Source organism: Myotis lucifugus, unplaced genomic scaffold (genome assembly GCF_000147115.1).
Source record: "Myotis lucifugus unplaced genomic scaffold, Myoluc2.0 scaffold_195, whole genome shotgun sequence".
In the NCBI taxonomy this organism is placed as follows: domain Eukaryota; kingdom Metazoa; phylum Chordata; class Mammalia; order Chiroptera; family Vespertilionidae; genus Myotis; species Myotis lucifugus.
The window spans coordinates 2,273,192-2,289,186 of record NW_005871243.1 but is presented as its reverse complement, the minus strand read 5'-3'; the positions used below and the strand labels follow the sequence as shown (position 1 = coordinate 2,289,186).

The window sequence follows — 15,995 nt, the reverse complement described above, 5'->3', positions numbered from 1 at the left end:
GGTGCCCCCAGTGCCGAGCACAGGCCTTATCCGATTCCAGGGCACCCCACAGGGCCGGTTCTCCTCATTCCTTTCTTCTCGGAAAGGCGTCAGGTGAAAGAGAGTTCCTCTTTTCTGCTGTCCGGGCTCTGCCCTGTGTCTACAAAATGGAAACGTTTAGGCACAAAAGGTGCTTCTGGTTCTCAAGCTGGGCCCATCCCTTCCCTGCTTGGCTGCACTCCTGCTTTGGGGCAATACTGCATTTTTCTCTTCTGAATGCCTTTTCCCCCCAACAGAGGAGCAGTCATTACAAAAGCATGTGATGCCGTTCTTGACCGGCAGCTGCGTGCTGGTGTGTGATGATCTCGGCAGCGGGTGTCCGGGGAGGCCCGGAGCCAGGGCCACTTACCCATCAGATGGCCCCGTGGATGCAGCCTAGGGCCCCCCAAAGGTTTTCTTTTAAAATCAGAAGAAAAAAAGTGAACTTTTAGGGTAAAAATTATATTTATTTTTATTCCACACAGTCATAAAATATAATTTTTTGGTATGATCTTCGGGAGGAAGGGGCCCACAAGGGCAAAGGCACCAGGGCTCACAAAGGTCATAGTGCACAGAGCCCACAGAAACCCGGCAGTCCTGGTGGTGGCACGGGCGGCGCTTGTTCTTCATATATATACTGGTGTGTGTGTGTGTGTGTGTGTGTGTGTGTGTGTGTGTATTTCTTCATTTCAGAGAGGAAGGGAGAGGGAGAGAGAGAGAGAAACATCAATGATGAGAGAGAATCACTGATCGGCTGCCTCCTGCACGCCCCACACTGGGGATCGAGCCCCCATCCCGGGCATGTGCTCTGACCAGGAATTCGAACCGTGACCTCCTGGTTCATAGCTCGACACTCAACCACTGAGCCATGCCAGTCGGGCACGATGCTTGTTCTTGCGCAGGGAGGAACGGACCCCTTCTTTCCCTCTCAGTTCACAGGTATGAGCCGGCAGGATGCGTTTCTCGCGCTGACTGAGAAAGCCCGGAGGAAGGGAGTGGGTGGAGACGTGACGAGTGGTAAACTGAAGGACTGGCTGATCTCCAGGCAGCGGTACTGGGGCACCCCCATCCCCATGGTCCACTGCCCGGCCTGTGGCCCCGTGCCCGTGCCGCTGGAGGACCTGCCTGTGACCTTGCCCAGCATCACATCTTTCACTGGCAAGGGAGGCTCCCCACTGGCCACCGCGTCGGAGTGGGTGAACTGCCCCTGCCCCAGGTAAGCAACCACGTGCCCCAGCTGAGACTGACTGTGGCCCCAGCGCCCTGCTGGGGTTTCAGACTCCCTTTTCTCTGGGGCTAACTGCTCCCTTCTGGGACTCCCACTGGGCTGGTAGAATAACGTAGGTCTTTTGGGACCTTTTAAAAAAAATGTATTGACATCAGAGAGGAAGGGAAAGGGAGAGAGAGATAGAAACATCAATGATGAGAGAGAATCACTGACTGGCTGCCTCCTGCACACCCCCCACTGGGGATCGAGCCCGCAACCTGGGCATGTGCCCTTGGCCAGAATTGAACCAGGGACCCTTCAGTCCGCAGGCTGACACTCTATCCACTGAGCCAAGCCGGTAGGGACTTTTGGGACCTTTGAGAGAAGGGGCTGGAGTCTGGGCCCAGCCGCAGGGATGGGGGAGAGTCATGTCCATCCACATCTTCCCCAGAAGCATCTGGTCCAGTAGGGTTGCAGAGGCCCAGTCTCTTTCATTTACATCCCAAAGAGCTTCTGCAGGTGAGAGGAAGTGGTTTCCCACCCAGTGACCGACAACGGGGAGGTTTTATCACCAGGAGCCGAGGAGAGGCTACGGCAGCCACCCTGCTCGGGGTTCGCGCTCTGGGGTACTGAAACCTGCCCCTTTCCCTTCTCCTCATTTTGCGAGTGGGACTGTGTTTTTCTGTCAGCTCACTGGCCTATCTCAAGTGTAATGTTGATGATGCCTTATCAGCTCATTACGTAAACAAATAATCGATACCAAGTTCCCGTGTCTTCCTTCTTCCTTCTGTGGAAAAGCCCTTTTTCTTTTTTTAGAGAAATCACGACCAGAGTGTTTTTGAAATAACCTAGTCCTCTGCCAGCACAGAGCTGAGTTACAAGGTTGATAATTAGGTAACCACGTTCCAGGCCTGGGAGTCAGACAGTAATAGATTCCAGTCTGGCTGTGTGGCCTTGGGAACGTCCTTTGATTTCTCTGAGCTTTGATTTCTTTATCAGGAATTAAATAATCCCCCTGAAGGGCTGTTCAGAAGGGCTGTTCTCGGTGGCACCTACATTCAATAAATAGAAGTGTTGGCACCATATTCCCATCCACCCAGCCCGCAGTCCTCCGAGGGCCCCACACGGCAGCCTGGAGACGTGAGAGGGGCTTGTGGGAAGGAGTGTAGGAAGCTCTGGACCATTTGGGGGTAGAAGCGTGGGCGTGGGAGGAAATTAGTGCACCCTCTTTGTTGGTGAGTAGTGACAAAGGTCTTGTCTTCTGGAAAGCGGGTGGCCCTCAGGGCTCATTCACCAAAGTCAGGGCCTCACTGTCAGGAATGAGGTTTCCGACCTGGAGGCAGGTTCCTGGAGGGCAGAGCCAGGCCTTGGTATTGGTCAAGGCTCCCCGGTGGTTCTGCTGAGCACCAGGGCTGAGAGCCTCCGGGCCAGCGTGGCCAAGCGGGCAGCGCGGTGGTGAGGACCGCAGGCAGCAGAGCCCAACAGACGTGGCGTCCTTACCCCTGAGCTCCGAGACCTTGGGAGGATTTCCTAACCTCTCTGAGCCCTAGTTATTTACTCATCTGCAAAATGGGGCCATGAGTAGTATCTGCCTCGTAGCCCCAGGGTTACTGGGGATCAAGTGGGATCCTGCCTGTGAGCAGGGTCAGGGCCTGCTACCCAGTGTTAGTGTTATCACTGTTGGAGCTAGTCATGATGATGTCACCATCGTCTATCCCTCCCACTTAGGAAAACGTGTTGCTTGTCTGTGGGTCCAGCATGACCACTGAAAAGGAAACCAGCGCAGCCAGAGGTCACTCCTTTTCCCAGCTGAATCCTGCGTTTTCCTCCTGCCTTGTAGGGCACTAATGGTGAGGGAGACGAAGTAACGTGTGTCTCCCAACTGTTTCCCGAAATGGTCTCTGTGTTCAGCCGATAGCTCTCCAAGTAAAAAGGCTGGCGCTACCTTAGAGACGCACTGTTGAGCGGGTGTCTTAGGGCAGCACAGGGTGGTGGGAAACAGGATTCCCGGGGTCTCTCTGATAAGCTCCTACCCGCAGGGGCCACCACTGTTCTCAGTGGGAGCCCCCTGACTAAAATGCAGGAGGTCCCTGGGGGGGTCCCCCGAGAGACACCCCAATATCTGAGGCTCCTGTCTCTGCTCAGCCACTTCCATTTAACAAGTGGGAGGTGGGAGTGGCTGTTTCCCTCGGTAATAGGGTAATATTTGTAAAGCCGGTATGAACTGCTTCACAGGTGCGAGATATGAATGCAACCCTTCTTTTATTTGAAGATTAAAAACAGACTCGAGCCCTTGCATGCCAAATGAGCAGAAGTTTCATCGCTTCTTCCTGGGGCTCCTCATGCCTTTCCTTTTCCTCCAAGAACCCCCAAGGACATAGACTGCCCACGGCAGCATCGGAGGGATGGTTGGCCCTGCTTCTGTGCCTCAAAAGGGCGAGTGTGGAGTCCGGGCCGTGTCCTCCCCCTCCCCTGTGGCTTTTCACTGTTAACAGCTGACTCACCCGATCCATGGCTGGTCCAGGCCTAGTGGGTCCTCAAGGGAGCTGAGCCCCTCCTAGGCGAGGCGTGACTGAGGGCACCCTCTCCTGGGTCCCTGGAAGATGTGGCTGTGGCACCAGTTCCTTCACTCCCCAGGCCCAGCACCCTGGGGACGTGCTTCACACTTGGCTCAGCAGCTGGGCCCTGGTGGAACCTCCGTCCCCGGCATCTGCATCCCTAGAGCGAGGGTTGCTTTTTCTTTTCAAATCTTCTCCATTGATTTTCTTGAACAGCAGGTCTGTCTTCACCCTCCTGTTAGGAGCCCGTGTTTAGGCAGCGGATGTGGGTAAATGTGTACTAAGTAGCCCTCTGGAGGGGCTTCCGGTTTGCAGGGCTGCGGATTCTGTGGTGTAGGCACTCCCACCCAGGGCTGACTTCAGGCTCCCCTGTCGACCACTTGTTGCACAGCTGGAAGGAGGTGCTCATGGCTGCTTCTCACCAGCTGGTTTGAGGGCGCTGTGGTGGTCTCTGCCTTCAGGCTTCAAGGTGATTCATTTTCCAGGGTCACCCAGGGGGCTTCTGCACCCTGCCCCCTAGAGCAAATGTTTTTAAGTAAGTTCATTTTCCAGTGCAGCGTCTGGCTGCATTTGGTTTTCAACTTCTCTTCGTGAATTGATTTGCCTCTGAAGCATCATAAAGGAGGCTTGGCTAGAGGCAGTGTTGACGCGCCTGAGATAGAAGTTAATGCGCAAGAAAGACACTTACTCTTGTCCTGTCCCTTTAGGTTGTTAGATTTTCTACCAGGTTCCATCGGAGAAGTGGAGAATAAGGCTTTTAATTGTTAAAGACTGAAGTTCTTATTCCGAGAATTTCTTTAAAACATGGAGGGTACAGTACAAAAGAGCTTTCTCCGAATGGTCCTTCCCTGATGCGCCTTGTCCTTAGGGCATTTCACATTCCTCCTCATTACCACACTTTCTCAAAGCTGGTGGAGCACTGCATTAATATTTAAAGAAACCAATGGACGGACTTCACTTATTTCCTAGGTGCAAGGGCGCAGCCAAGAGAGAGACAGACACGATGGACACCTTTGTGGATTCCGCCTGGTACTACTTCAGATACACCGACCCTCGGAACACGCACAGGTAAGCCCTGCCCGACTCGCACGTGTCCGCCAGGGTCTTCCAGAAGCACAGCCACATGGATTCGATGTGCAGGACACTGCTTGGGGGAAGTGCCTATGAGGAGTGAAGGGCGAGGGAGCAGGAGTCGCAGGGAGCGCCCTTTGACCCTGGAGCTGGTCCCACACCTGGGAAGGGACCCAGGGAAGTAGGGACGGGTAGGAAGAGCCTCAGACCACAGTGCAGCTCTGAGGAGGTCTCGGCCAGGCCAACAGGATGCCTCGTGCAAAGCTTGCCCATTGGAGAGTCCCAGGTCAGGCAGAGAGGACTCTGTCCTGGTCCTGGCACAGCATGGACACCAAGTGGATTTATTTTTTTTTACATATGTATTTTTTTTATTGATTTCAGAGAGGAAGGGAGAGGGAGAGAGAGATACAAACATCAGTGATGAGCGAGAATCATTGATTGGCTGCCTCCTGCACACCCCACACCTGGGATCGAGCCTGCAACCTGGGCATGTGTCCTAAGCGGGAATCGAACTGTGACCTCCTGGTTCATAGGTCCACGCTTAGCCACTGAGCCACGCCAGCCGGGCCCGAGTGGATTTACAGATGGAACTGCTGGGAGCTGTTGGTCACTCTGCTCCTTGAAGCAGATCTTGTCAAGGGAGCCTGTTAGATGATTGAATTAGATTCTTTGTGGCCAAGTTAGTCCCAAGTACAGGAAAGATAAAGCACAGAGGAAGGAAGGAAGTGCTGGAGGCGTGCCCCCTTGGCCCCGCACTGGCCTGCATTTATGCAATTATAAAGCTCTAATGTCATTTACTCGACTGAAAATAATGATGGAACTATGCAGGGAGGATAGGAGGGAGGGAGTATGAGAGCTAAGAAACACCAGCTCTTATCACACACTGTCAACGATTAAAATCTAAAACTGATAAATCAACGAAGAGTATGCACATATTTTTAATAATTGCCAGAAGAAACAGCTAAGGGAGCAAACGTGGCTGAGGAATGGGCGGGTGTGCGGGGAGAGGGGTCAGTGAAGGGATGGGGCCGGAGAGCGCTGCTCTGAATGTCAAACCCTTTGGTGCTGTTTGCTTTTTATCTGTGTGCCTGTGTTCCCTTGAAAAAGCAGATAAATGAGGGAAAGAGCGCAGGAGGTGGATAAGTAGAGAGAGAATGAAAACAAAAGAAAGCAATCACTGAGCACAGGAAAAACTACAAAAAAACTGTGCTCAGAGGCCTTGCCAGCTTGCTCTTGTCTGCAGAACAATGACTCTGAAACCCATAGCCCATGTATAGAAAGGCCCCTTTTTATAATATTCCAGTGAGACGGTCGCCCCTGCGCTCCCCGCCCCGCCCGACAGTATTGCAATTCTGGCTTTGATTCAGGCCAGGCCAGGTGAGGGGGGCCCAGAGTAACCAGCAAAGACAGAAAGGGTGCGGGGTGACTGCTGAGGCTGGGAACCTGCTGCTCCAGGTTACCCACGGAGGGGCCCTCTCCTGGGTCTTCCTTCTAGAAGGCACTGTGGTGCACCCACCTGGTAACAGCCAGCTGATGTGGGACGCAGGCTGTGCACCTCTCAGAGCTGCAGGGAGCAGCTTCTCACAGATGAGGGAGACTGTAGATGACAGCGGTGGGACCCTCCTGCCCGGAGGAGAAAGGCAGTCCTGGGCCCTCACAGCCCCCATCTGGGATGCCAGGAGCTCATTTCCTTCCCAACGTCGGCCGCTCATTTCAGCACCGGCTTCGGCCTCACTTGGTGGTTTCGGGAAGATCACAGATCCGAGCTGTAGCTGCTTTCAGCACCTCAGTCCTTAGTTGATCCCAAACTCGTTTGAGGCTAAGTACCATCCCGACTCCCCTTTCTCGTCTATCACCTGGAGCAGCAGTTGGATTTCTCTGGGGAACCATTTTTCACAAAGAAAAACATTTTTTTAAATTTTACTAGAATTCTGGCAGAGTGACTGGAGGAGTCACTGCAGTAAGATGCTAACGCGTGGTGGTTGGACAGGCTCACCTGCTTAGCAACAGGAGCCAGCGCCAGCCGAGTCCACGCTGCGGGGAGAGGCGTGGGGGAGAGAACTCAGATACTTGAAATCATGGAGTACACCTCCTGCAAAGGCAGAAGTATGCTGTGTACTGCATTGATGGCCTCCGTGAGGGCAGTCCCTGGGAATGAAGAGGTCTGTCCCCAGCCAGCACTGCCCCCCAACACATGTGCACACACACACATACCTCTGCACACACACACCTTTGCACACACACACACACATATCTGCACACACAGACACCTCTGCACGCACACACACTTCTGCACACTCACACACACCTCTGCACACACATACACACACCTGCTCACACACACATCTGCACACACATACACACACCTGCTCACAGTCACGCACCTCTGCACACTGTCACACACACCTCTGCACACTCACACACACACCTCCAAGAGTCATCATAGGAAGTGGTTCTCCTCCCAGCATCCCTGAGGACCGGGAGTATGAGGAAGCCTTCCTTTTAGGAGCTCTATAGACTGAAGACCCAGTTAGGTGACAGGGAGTTGTGGGCTCTTTTCTGACTGGTACCCTAAGTTTGCTCACTGCATCCAGGAGTCAAATACAAGCTTTTGCTGTCTGCATTTAAAAAATAAGACTGAATTTCTGTTTTAAAATGAACATTTAGTGTCTGTATGGTAATCTCCATTGTAAATGCTACATTGCCCCCTGTTGGTAAGAACATAAAAATCTCAATTTTCTATAATAAAAATTAAAATAAATTTAGATATTCAAATATGCAATAACCCCCTTTTTTTGCTTGTATATTTTCCTCTTGTCCTCATTTTATATGAAAATTGCATTTGTTAAAATATGTCAGTAATGGCTTCTGAAACAGTTTTTATAAATTTTACAAATGAACACTGATCTGACTTTTTTCTCCTTCGTTATATAAGGTTTTCTCTTTATATATATGTATATGTATTTATTTACTTTTTATTGATTTCAGAGCGGAAGGGAGAGGGAGAGAGAGATAGAAACATCAGTGAAGAGAGAGAATCATCGATTGGCTGCCTCCTGCATGCTCCACACTGGGGATCGAGCCGCCACCCGGGCATGTGCCCTGATGGGAATCGAACAGTGACCTCCACGCTCAACCACTGAGCATTGCTGGCCGGGCTCTCTTATTATATTTTAAAAAGGAAATCAGTGTTTTTCTCTGACATAATTTATTTCAGGGCATATGCAAATTACAGCCCAACTGTGGCAGAGCAGGTTTTTAAAAAATGGCCATTTCTCTTTCTCCCAGTCCTTTCAGCCCAGCGCTGGCCGACTACTGGATGCCCGTGGATCTGTACATTGGGGGGAAAGAGCACGCCGTCATGCACTTGTTCTACGCGAGATTCTTCAGTCATTTCTGCCACGATCAAAAAATGGTCAAGCACAGGTGAGCAATTAGGCCGCTTTGCAAAAGAATTCAGCACCATGAACAGCAACTTAACGCAGGCGCCCGTACTGAAGCCAGTAAATGTCACAGAAGAATTCTGTTTTTCGAGTCCATTTTCGTGGTCAAGGTCAGCCTGAACCATTGGAAGTGCGTTTCTGTTGCTTAATTGTTGTAGGAGGTGGTACCGCATGTTCCCATCAGATCTTGCCTTCGCCCTTCTCTGTCGGATGGAGTTAAGCAATTGAGATTTTTTTACTTGAGAGGCAGAGAAGAGCGGTTTATGATGTTTCACTACAGCTTTTTGTCGCTTCTCATGTTCGGTCATATTTATCTTCTGGCCCCTCGGTACAAGCTCTGTTTCCAAGCTGGACTGAATCCTGCCTCAATATATCACTCTGATAAAAATATATAACGGGTTAAAGGCTAGGGAATCACATTGTAAATCCATTGATAAATTCTCTTCCTGTTGGCCTGTGATCAAGTCCCTAGGATGTTCAGAAAGATGTGCGTATGCTTTTCCCCATGAAGTATATCATACATATTACATGTATTTAATGTACTGAACAGCTTAAAGCATACAATGAAGTGCCGTGCACCCCCTTCTCAGTTTAAGAAACAATGTGAGAGGTTCCTTGGAGTCCCCGGGGTGCCCTCTCCAATCCTAACATCCCTCTTCCTCCACCACCACCCCTCGCCCAGCAAACCCCTGCCCTGAATCTTGAATTATTCACTCTCTTACTTTTCTTTAAAAATGTATCACCTCTGTGTGTGTGTGTGTGTGTGTGTGTGTGTGTATTTCAACAATATGCACTGTTTAGTTTTCTGTGTTTGAGTAGGATCTTATTTCAGGTGCTCTGTCCTGCTTTCCTTGCTCAACACTCCTGGGTTCATCCACGGTGCTGCACAGAGTTGTAGCGTTCCTCTCCCACACTGTGGTGTCTGTTACAGGGAATGGATTCTAATGCAGAGCTCGGTGTACGTGCCCAAACCCCCAGTAGTGGTCGCTGGACTGTTTTGTGCAGTTCTGAACAAAACTGCTGTGAGCATTCTTGTATGTGACTCCTGGCCCAGGTGTCAGCGGTTCTCTGGGGTGTGTCCCTAAGAGCAGAGCTGCCGATTGTGGGGTTTGCACATGTTCAGCTTGACTCAGGAGCACCATGTTGGTTACATAAACCTACCCTCTCACAGCAGAGGTGAGGGCTCCTGTTGCTCTCTCTATGTCTTCATCATGACAACAGCTTTACATTTTGAAAAGCTGGTGGTTGTAGAATGGATTGCTCTGTGAGTTAGGATTGCGTTAGCAACACTGCTGACTTACTGAAGTTTGGCATGTTTTTAATGTTTATGGTCCTCTGTGTGTCCTCTTACAGTGGATCCTTGATTGTGTCCTTTGCTCGTATTTCTTTTTTTAATATACTTTTATTGATTTCAGAGAGGAAGGGAGAGAGAGACAGAAACATCAACAATGAGTGAGAATCATCGATCGCTGCCTCCTGCACGCCCCCTACTGGGGATTGAGCCTGCAAACCGGGCGGGCATGTGCCCTGATCAGATAGAACTGTGACCTCCTGTTCATAGGTCGATGCTCAACCACTGAGCCACGCTGGCCCGGCTGCCCATATTTCTTCTGGGTAGTGTTCTATTGTTTGTAGGAATTCTTTTAAAAAAAATATTTATTGATTTCAGAGAGGAAGGGAAAAGGAGAGAGAGAGAGAGAGAGAAACATCCATGATGAGAGAGAATCATTGATCAGCTGCCTCCTGCACGCCCCCCACTGGGGATCAAGCCCACAACCCAGGCATGTGCCCTTGGCCAGAATCGAACCTGGGACCCTTCAGTCCACAGGCTGATGCTCTATCCACTGAGCCAAGCAAGCTAGGGCGTTTGTAGAAATTCTTGAGTTATTCTGGATGCTAATGCTTTTTCAGCTGTAGGAATTGCAAGTATTTTTTCCCAGTCCTTAGCTTGCCTTATTTTTATGTCTTTTGATGAACAAAAACTCATAATTTAATGTAGTAAATTTTAATAACCTTTCATTGCTTTTAGTGTCTCAGTAGCATCCATTTCCCCCCTGATTGGTAGAGTCCTCTCCCTCATAAATCAAGTTTTCATATATATGCAAGGGCCTATTATAGGATCTTTATTCCTTCCATTGGTTTATTTGGTTTTTGCTGTGCTAGTTATTTACTGGATTTATTTTAATTTTGTAAGTCTTAATATTCAGTAAGGGAAGTCCTCCTACTTTATTCTTTTTCTCTGGGAGTATCTTAGCTGTGATTGGACCTTTGTTCTTCCGTGTATATTTCAGATTCAGCTTCTCAGATCCACAGAAGTATCTAATGGGAATGTGGTTGGAATTGCTATATCTTTTCTCTCTTCCTTCTTGCATCTCTGATCTTAACATCTGAAGTCATGTCCCTTTTTTTCAAATCACATGCTTTAGAATAGCTCTCGTGTTCTTTAGTGAAGGTCCAACTATGAGTTGCCAGCTCGATGACCATGTTTTACATGTTTCATTTGTCCTTTTTTTAATGCAACATCTTTTAGAATATTTTTAGAATATTTTTAAATTTTTTATTTATTGATTTTAGAGAGAGAGAGAGACCAACGTGTTTTTCCACTTATTTATGCATCCATTGGTTGATTCTTGTATGTGCTCTGACCAGGGATCGAGCCTGCAGCCTTGGCATATTGGGACAATACTCTAACCAACTAAGCTACCTGGCCAGGGCCTTTAGTCTGTTTTTTAATTGCAAAGAAAAGTAGGAAAATGTCTGATTATCTCCCCAGCCAGATAACCCTGATTAACAATAGAAAGTAATTATACATGTCTAAGATTAAAATATTTTAGCTACAAGGAAGAGAACAATGAAATGTCCTCCCTGCACCCCACCCTGCACACTTCTCCTCAACTTGCTAACAGTGTCATTTGATTTCTTCCCCAAAACAATTTTGCATAGCTCCGTGTTCCTATTGATATACTCATTTTGACATGTTACATATATTATTTGTATATATCTTTTGCTTTTTTTGATTCAATAATATAACTTAGTGATCTTTCCATGTCGGCACATAAAACTCTTCTGCTCTACCCTAGCTGGTTTGGCTCAGTGGCTAGAGCGTCGGCCTGCGGACCAAAGGGTCCTGGGTTCAATTCCAGTCAAGGGCACTTGACATAAACAGATACAAATGTATGTTCTTCAAAGGAGGGGCTCTCCTTGGGGTAGGGAGAATTGGATGGAGGTCAAGTACAACGGCCCGGTGCAGCAGGAGAAGCACTCCTGTCCCGCGCGGGTCTAGACACAAAGGCTGAAGTGACTTCTGGCTCCCTCCTCACGGCAGGGCACGCTGCTCCAGCTTTGGAGCAGCTCTTTGTGGAAGTAACTGAATCAGTGACTCATTCGATGGCTACCTGTTTTAAGGTATAGGACAGGCCTGGCTGCTTTCATGACTTCTTCTCCGTGGGTTAAAACTATATTTGAGGCCTGAATGGTGTGGCTACGTGGTTGAGCATTGACCCAGGAACCAGGAGGTCACAGTTCGCTGCTCCCCTGTTAGCAGCCTCTGCTGACCCTGGGAGCTCAGCAGGCCCGGTCCGTGGGGCTCTCTCCTGCTCCTCTGACCACACCAGAGCGGGCTCCTGGGAGAAGGGAGGGGAGGGAATAGAAGAGAAGCTTCGCTTGGGTCTCCCTGTATTAACAAGGTCTCCCTGTGAGCTATTGGCTGGCTGCTAGGAAACAGAAATGGTGATGTTTTAAGAATGAGCCATGGCTTCAAGCTTCGAAACTGGCTAATGCTGTGAACATAATGGTCCAAGGCGGAGGTGAATTTAGTCTGGAAAGTCTAAGCTGGAAATGTTTTCAGAGATCCATGGCTTCCTGTTTTCTTTTTCCAAGATCTCCAGGCTAGCCACCAGACCTGGTCCGAAGGGTGGGCAGCAGGCTCTCTAGTGCTTTCTAAGTAGGTCAGTGCCATCCACAGTGACTGCTTAGGGCCCTCATGAGCCCTGGGATCCTCTTAGCCACATCTTGCTTAGCATATTCCTTGCACGCAATGATTTGCATAAGGGTGTTTAAAAGAGCCTATCAACCTATGCTCTGAATTCCTTATTTCTTCTATTAATTAGCAACTCCCTCCCTCCCTTTCCTTCCTTCCCTCCTTCTCTCCTCCCTCCCTTCCTTTCTTAGTGGGATAAAAGGGCCTTCAATGACCAGCAGGTACAGCTGTAATTTCTGAGTTAGCGCAGTCCAGAGGGTCGAGGAAGCACAAAGATGCACCATTCTGCATGCCCACAGCTGTGTTGCAGTGCAAGCAATGCAGCCCACCCCCAGCGGTGGTGTGAAAGGAGCAAGGAGGAAGCCCGCTCAGAACAAGGAGCATAAATGTGTATTCATGAAATGAAGCCATGGAGGGCCGTCCTCAAGGCAGCGGCCCCGCATGCTGCCCCCACTCTGGATGGTCCCCAGTCAGAGGGGTTTGTTGGTGGTTTAGAATTGCAGGCTTTTTGCTTTCTTTTAAACACCCCCCTCCCCCCACTATACAGTCACTGTGATGAATGAGTGAATGAACGCACAAATGGGAAGTGCCTTACACCAGCTGTGCATCTTGATAATGAACTTGGCAGTGTGGTGTGATCTCTACTACAGCAGGACTGTTCCAGGTCCAGCAGGGCCCTTGACGTCCCCTTGACCCTCACCCCCAGGCACCGTGCCCCTCGCATCTCACCTGGTGCCCTCCTAAAGGTGTCAAGTGTTATTTATGAGCACGTCTCGGGCCGCCCGTTTTACTGTGAGCTTTCTGATTAATTGCAGAGTGCTCTGTACCCAGTTGTTGCTCAGATGTGTGTTGAATAAATAAGCGTGAGTCCTCATTTAGAGCTAAGCTGCACATGGGGGCGGATGTGGCTGGCTTCAGCCAAGAAAATGAGAACCAGATACCCACAGGCCTGTGGAGCCCCCCTGGGGCCCTGGAAGAGTCAGGGTGGGGATCACGGGAATGAGCTGTTCAGGAGCTGGGGAGCACCTTCCCCACTGAAATTCCTTGCCAACACTCAGGGTTCTCTCCCACTCTCATTCCCTTGTTCCTGCTGCTCCTCCTTCGAGCTTGAAGTGGACAGTTTGAAATCTATCAGTGTGCCTCTCCCTGCAAAAGCCCCCCGCCCCCAGCTCTCAGGGTGCTCGGACAGTGGTTTGGTCCAGGGAGAGCCAAGGGCTGGCTCCCTGAGGGCGGGGGGCTTTGACCACCAGGACATCCCCAGGGCCTGGCTCAGCACCAGACACATAGGAGGCACCCAGTAGACACCTGTTGGATAAAAATCATAAATTCACATGGTGACTCTGCTTTCTGAGAAGGTGGTACTAAGAAGAATTCGACGCTCAGTCTGAGGCAGCCGGGGAGAGCTGCCAGGATCTGGGATGTCTGGGAAGTGGAGGGTCAGGGCCCCTGGGCAGTCCCGCCATCCCTGCTCCGGGCGATGCTGCCAGGACGGCTGGGGGAGGAGGGTCTGGCGAGCCTAAGCTACCAGCTGTGTCCTGTGTTTCAGAAATTAAAACCAACTCCTGCAAGGAGCAGGCCTTGATTTCTGCCCTGCTTTCTGAGTCCCGCCTGCCAGTTCTGGGGACAGCCTCCAGGGTGGACACGCCTGAGATGCCACACTCCAAAAGGTTCTGAAACAGGCAGAAATAAGCGATGGTGTCAGCAGCCAGGCTGGTGGTGCCCCTGGAAGGTTGTTGGTCACATTCTGGTCATTGACCTGGATGCTGGTTACATCAGTGTGTGTGTTTATGTTGTGAAAATTCATCAAGTTTGACCCCTAGGGTTTATATGCTTTCAGTATGTGTGCTGAACTGCATGTAAAAGATTATTTTGCCCTAGCCAGTTTGGCTCAGTGGACAGGGCGTTGGCCTGTGGACTGAAGGGTTTTGGGTTCAATTCCGGTCAAGGAGACATAGTTGCAGGCTCAATCCCTGGTCCCAGTCAGGGCACTCGCTGGAGGCAACCAATTGATGTGTCTCTCTCACATCGATGTCTCTCTCTCTCTCTCTCTCTCTCTCTAGCTCGCTCCTTCCCTCCCTCCCTCCCTCCCCCTCACTTCCATTCTCTTTAAAAATCAGTGGGAAAATATCCTCTGCTGAGGATTAACAAAACCCCCGAAAGGTTTACGTTTCTGAGGCCTGAGGAGTGCAGCATTAGGCCGCCCGCTGGAGTTAGGCTCGCCTGCTGGAAGGTTGCAATTCTGCTCGTTCCCAGAAGGTGGCGGCGTTGTGCCACTCGATAAACTGCAAGAACAGAACGGGTTCCGTTCATCGCCTACCCTTCTTGAGGATTAAATGCTACTGATTTTATCTTTGGGAATTTAGATTGTTCCCTCCCTCCTTCCACCCCAAAGACATCTTTTAAAAATCTCTCTTAAGAGTGACTGAAGCCATGGACTCGCAATGAGAACTAGCGCAGGAGCACTGGAGCCCGAGGTGGCAGCTAGCGCATCCGCCGCGCCGGGCAGGGCGGGGAAGTTGCGTCGGGCAGCAGCATGTGCACACGTACACTGCTCATAACAAGGTTTTAAAATACGCAGGCCAGGGGTCCTTTTTGTCTAGCTGACCCTCATCTCGTTCCTGCTCAGTCTCTTTGATTAGCTCCACCCCCCCCCCCCAAATCCCTTTGAACCACCTCTGTCCTCGCAGCCACAGGGGCTGCGCAGTGTGCGACCCGGGGCCTGTCCAGAGGCCTTGTCAGGAGCGGACCCCCTCGGCATCAGAGCATCAGAGGCTGTGGGCCACGTGAGAGCCTGTGACATGAGCACAGCCAGCCCCCCAGCCCCCCGCCTACTTCACTAGAGCAGAGTTTGTGGTCGGCGCCGTCTCTGAAGTGACTGGGTTTTTTGAACCTCGACATAAAAGCCACTCTGTGTAGGTGAACTTGAAGCCCAAGGTTTGCATGTGGAGAGGGAGGACGGGCTGCCGGCAACATGCGTAGGAACACCACTGAGCCTCCCGTGTCCTCGTGGATGTGAAACACGGACCCGGGGAGCGGCCATGTCTCCACGGGTCATTCGTGGAGTTAGAGTGGCTCTTGCTCACGTGCCTCAAAGCTGAATTAGGTGGACTCTTCAGAATAAACATTTTAAATCTGAAATGAAGTCATTCAGTGAGAGGGTCAACCTCAACTTGTCCTCTTTAGAGAAAAAGTTTGTATTTTACTATTCAGCCAGTAAGGGTGTGACTAAAACTCATTTTTTTAAGAAAAAGAAAACAGGCAATGTAAATAAATTATAACCCATCTATATTGTAGAACATGAGATAGGTGTTTAAATATGAGCTAGATGCCCTCCCCGGTCGCTTAGTGGTTAGAGCATCAGCCAGCAGATTGCAGGGTCCCGGGTTCGAGTCCTAGTTAAGGGCACGTGCCTCGTTGCAGGCTTGATTCCCTGCCCAGGTCAGGGCGCATGCGGGAGGCGATATGTCTCTCTCACAGCTCTCTCTCTCTCTCTCTCTCTCTCTCTCCCCTCCCCTACCACTCTCGCTAAAAAAAAAAAAAATCCTCTGGTGAGGATTAACAAAAATAAATAACATAAAAAGTGATACAGATCTATATGGACTGCTGTGGAAAAAAGGACATTTGTATTGTTAAGCGAAATGCCACAAAGTAATGTGCACTGTGACCGCAACGATTTAAATCCACCCAGAAGTCTCTACAACCATATATGTGTATATACA

At 50.2% G+C, this 15,995-nt stretch overlaps 1 protein-coding gene across 1 annotated transcript in view; it reads left to right on the top strand.

Annotated features, from left to right (window-relative positions):
* LARS2 (leucyl-tRNA synthetase 2, mitochondrial) overlaps positions 1 to 15,995 on the top strand; it is an 83,355-nt gene that overhangs the window by 51,770 nt on the left and 15,590 nt on the right. The window contains exons 11-13 of the mRNA XM_023760872.1: positions 951 to 1,234; positions 4,753 to 4,851; positions 8,143 to 8,280. Coding sequence (XP_023616640.1) covers positions 951 to 1,234; positions 4,753 to 4,851; positions 8,143 to 8,280 — 521 coding nt within the window. The remainder of the gene's footprint in view (positions 1 to 950; positions 1,235 to 4,752; positions 4,852 to 8,142; positions 8,281 to 15,995) is intronic.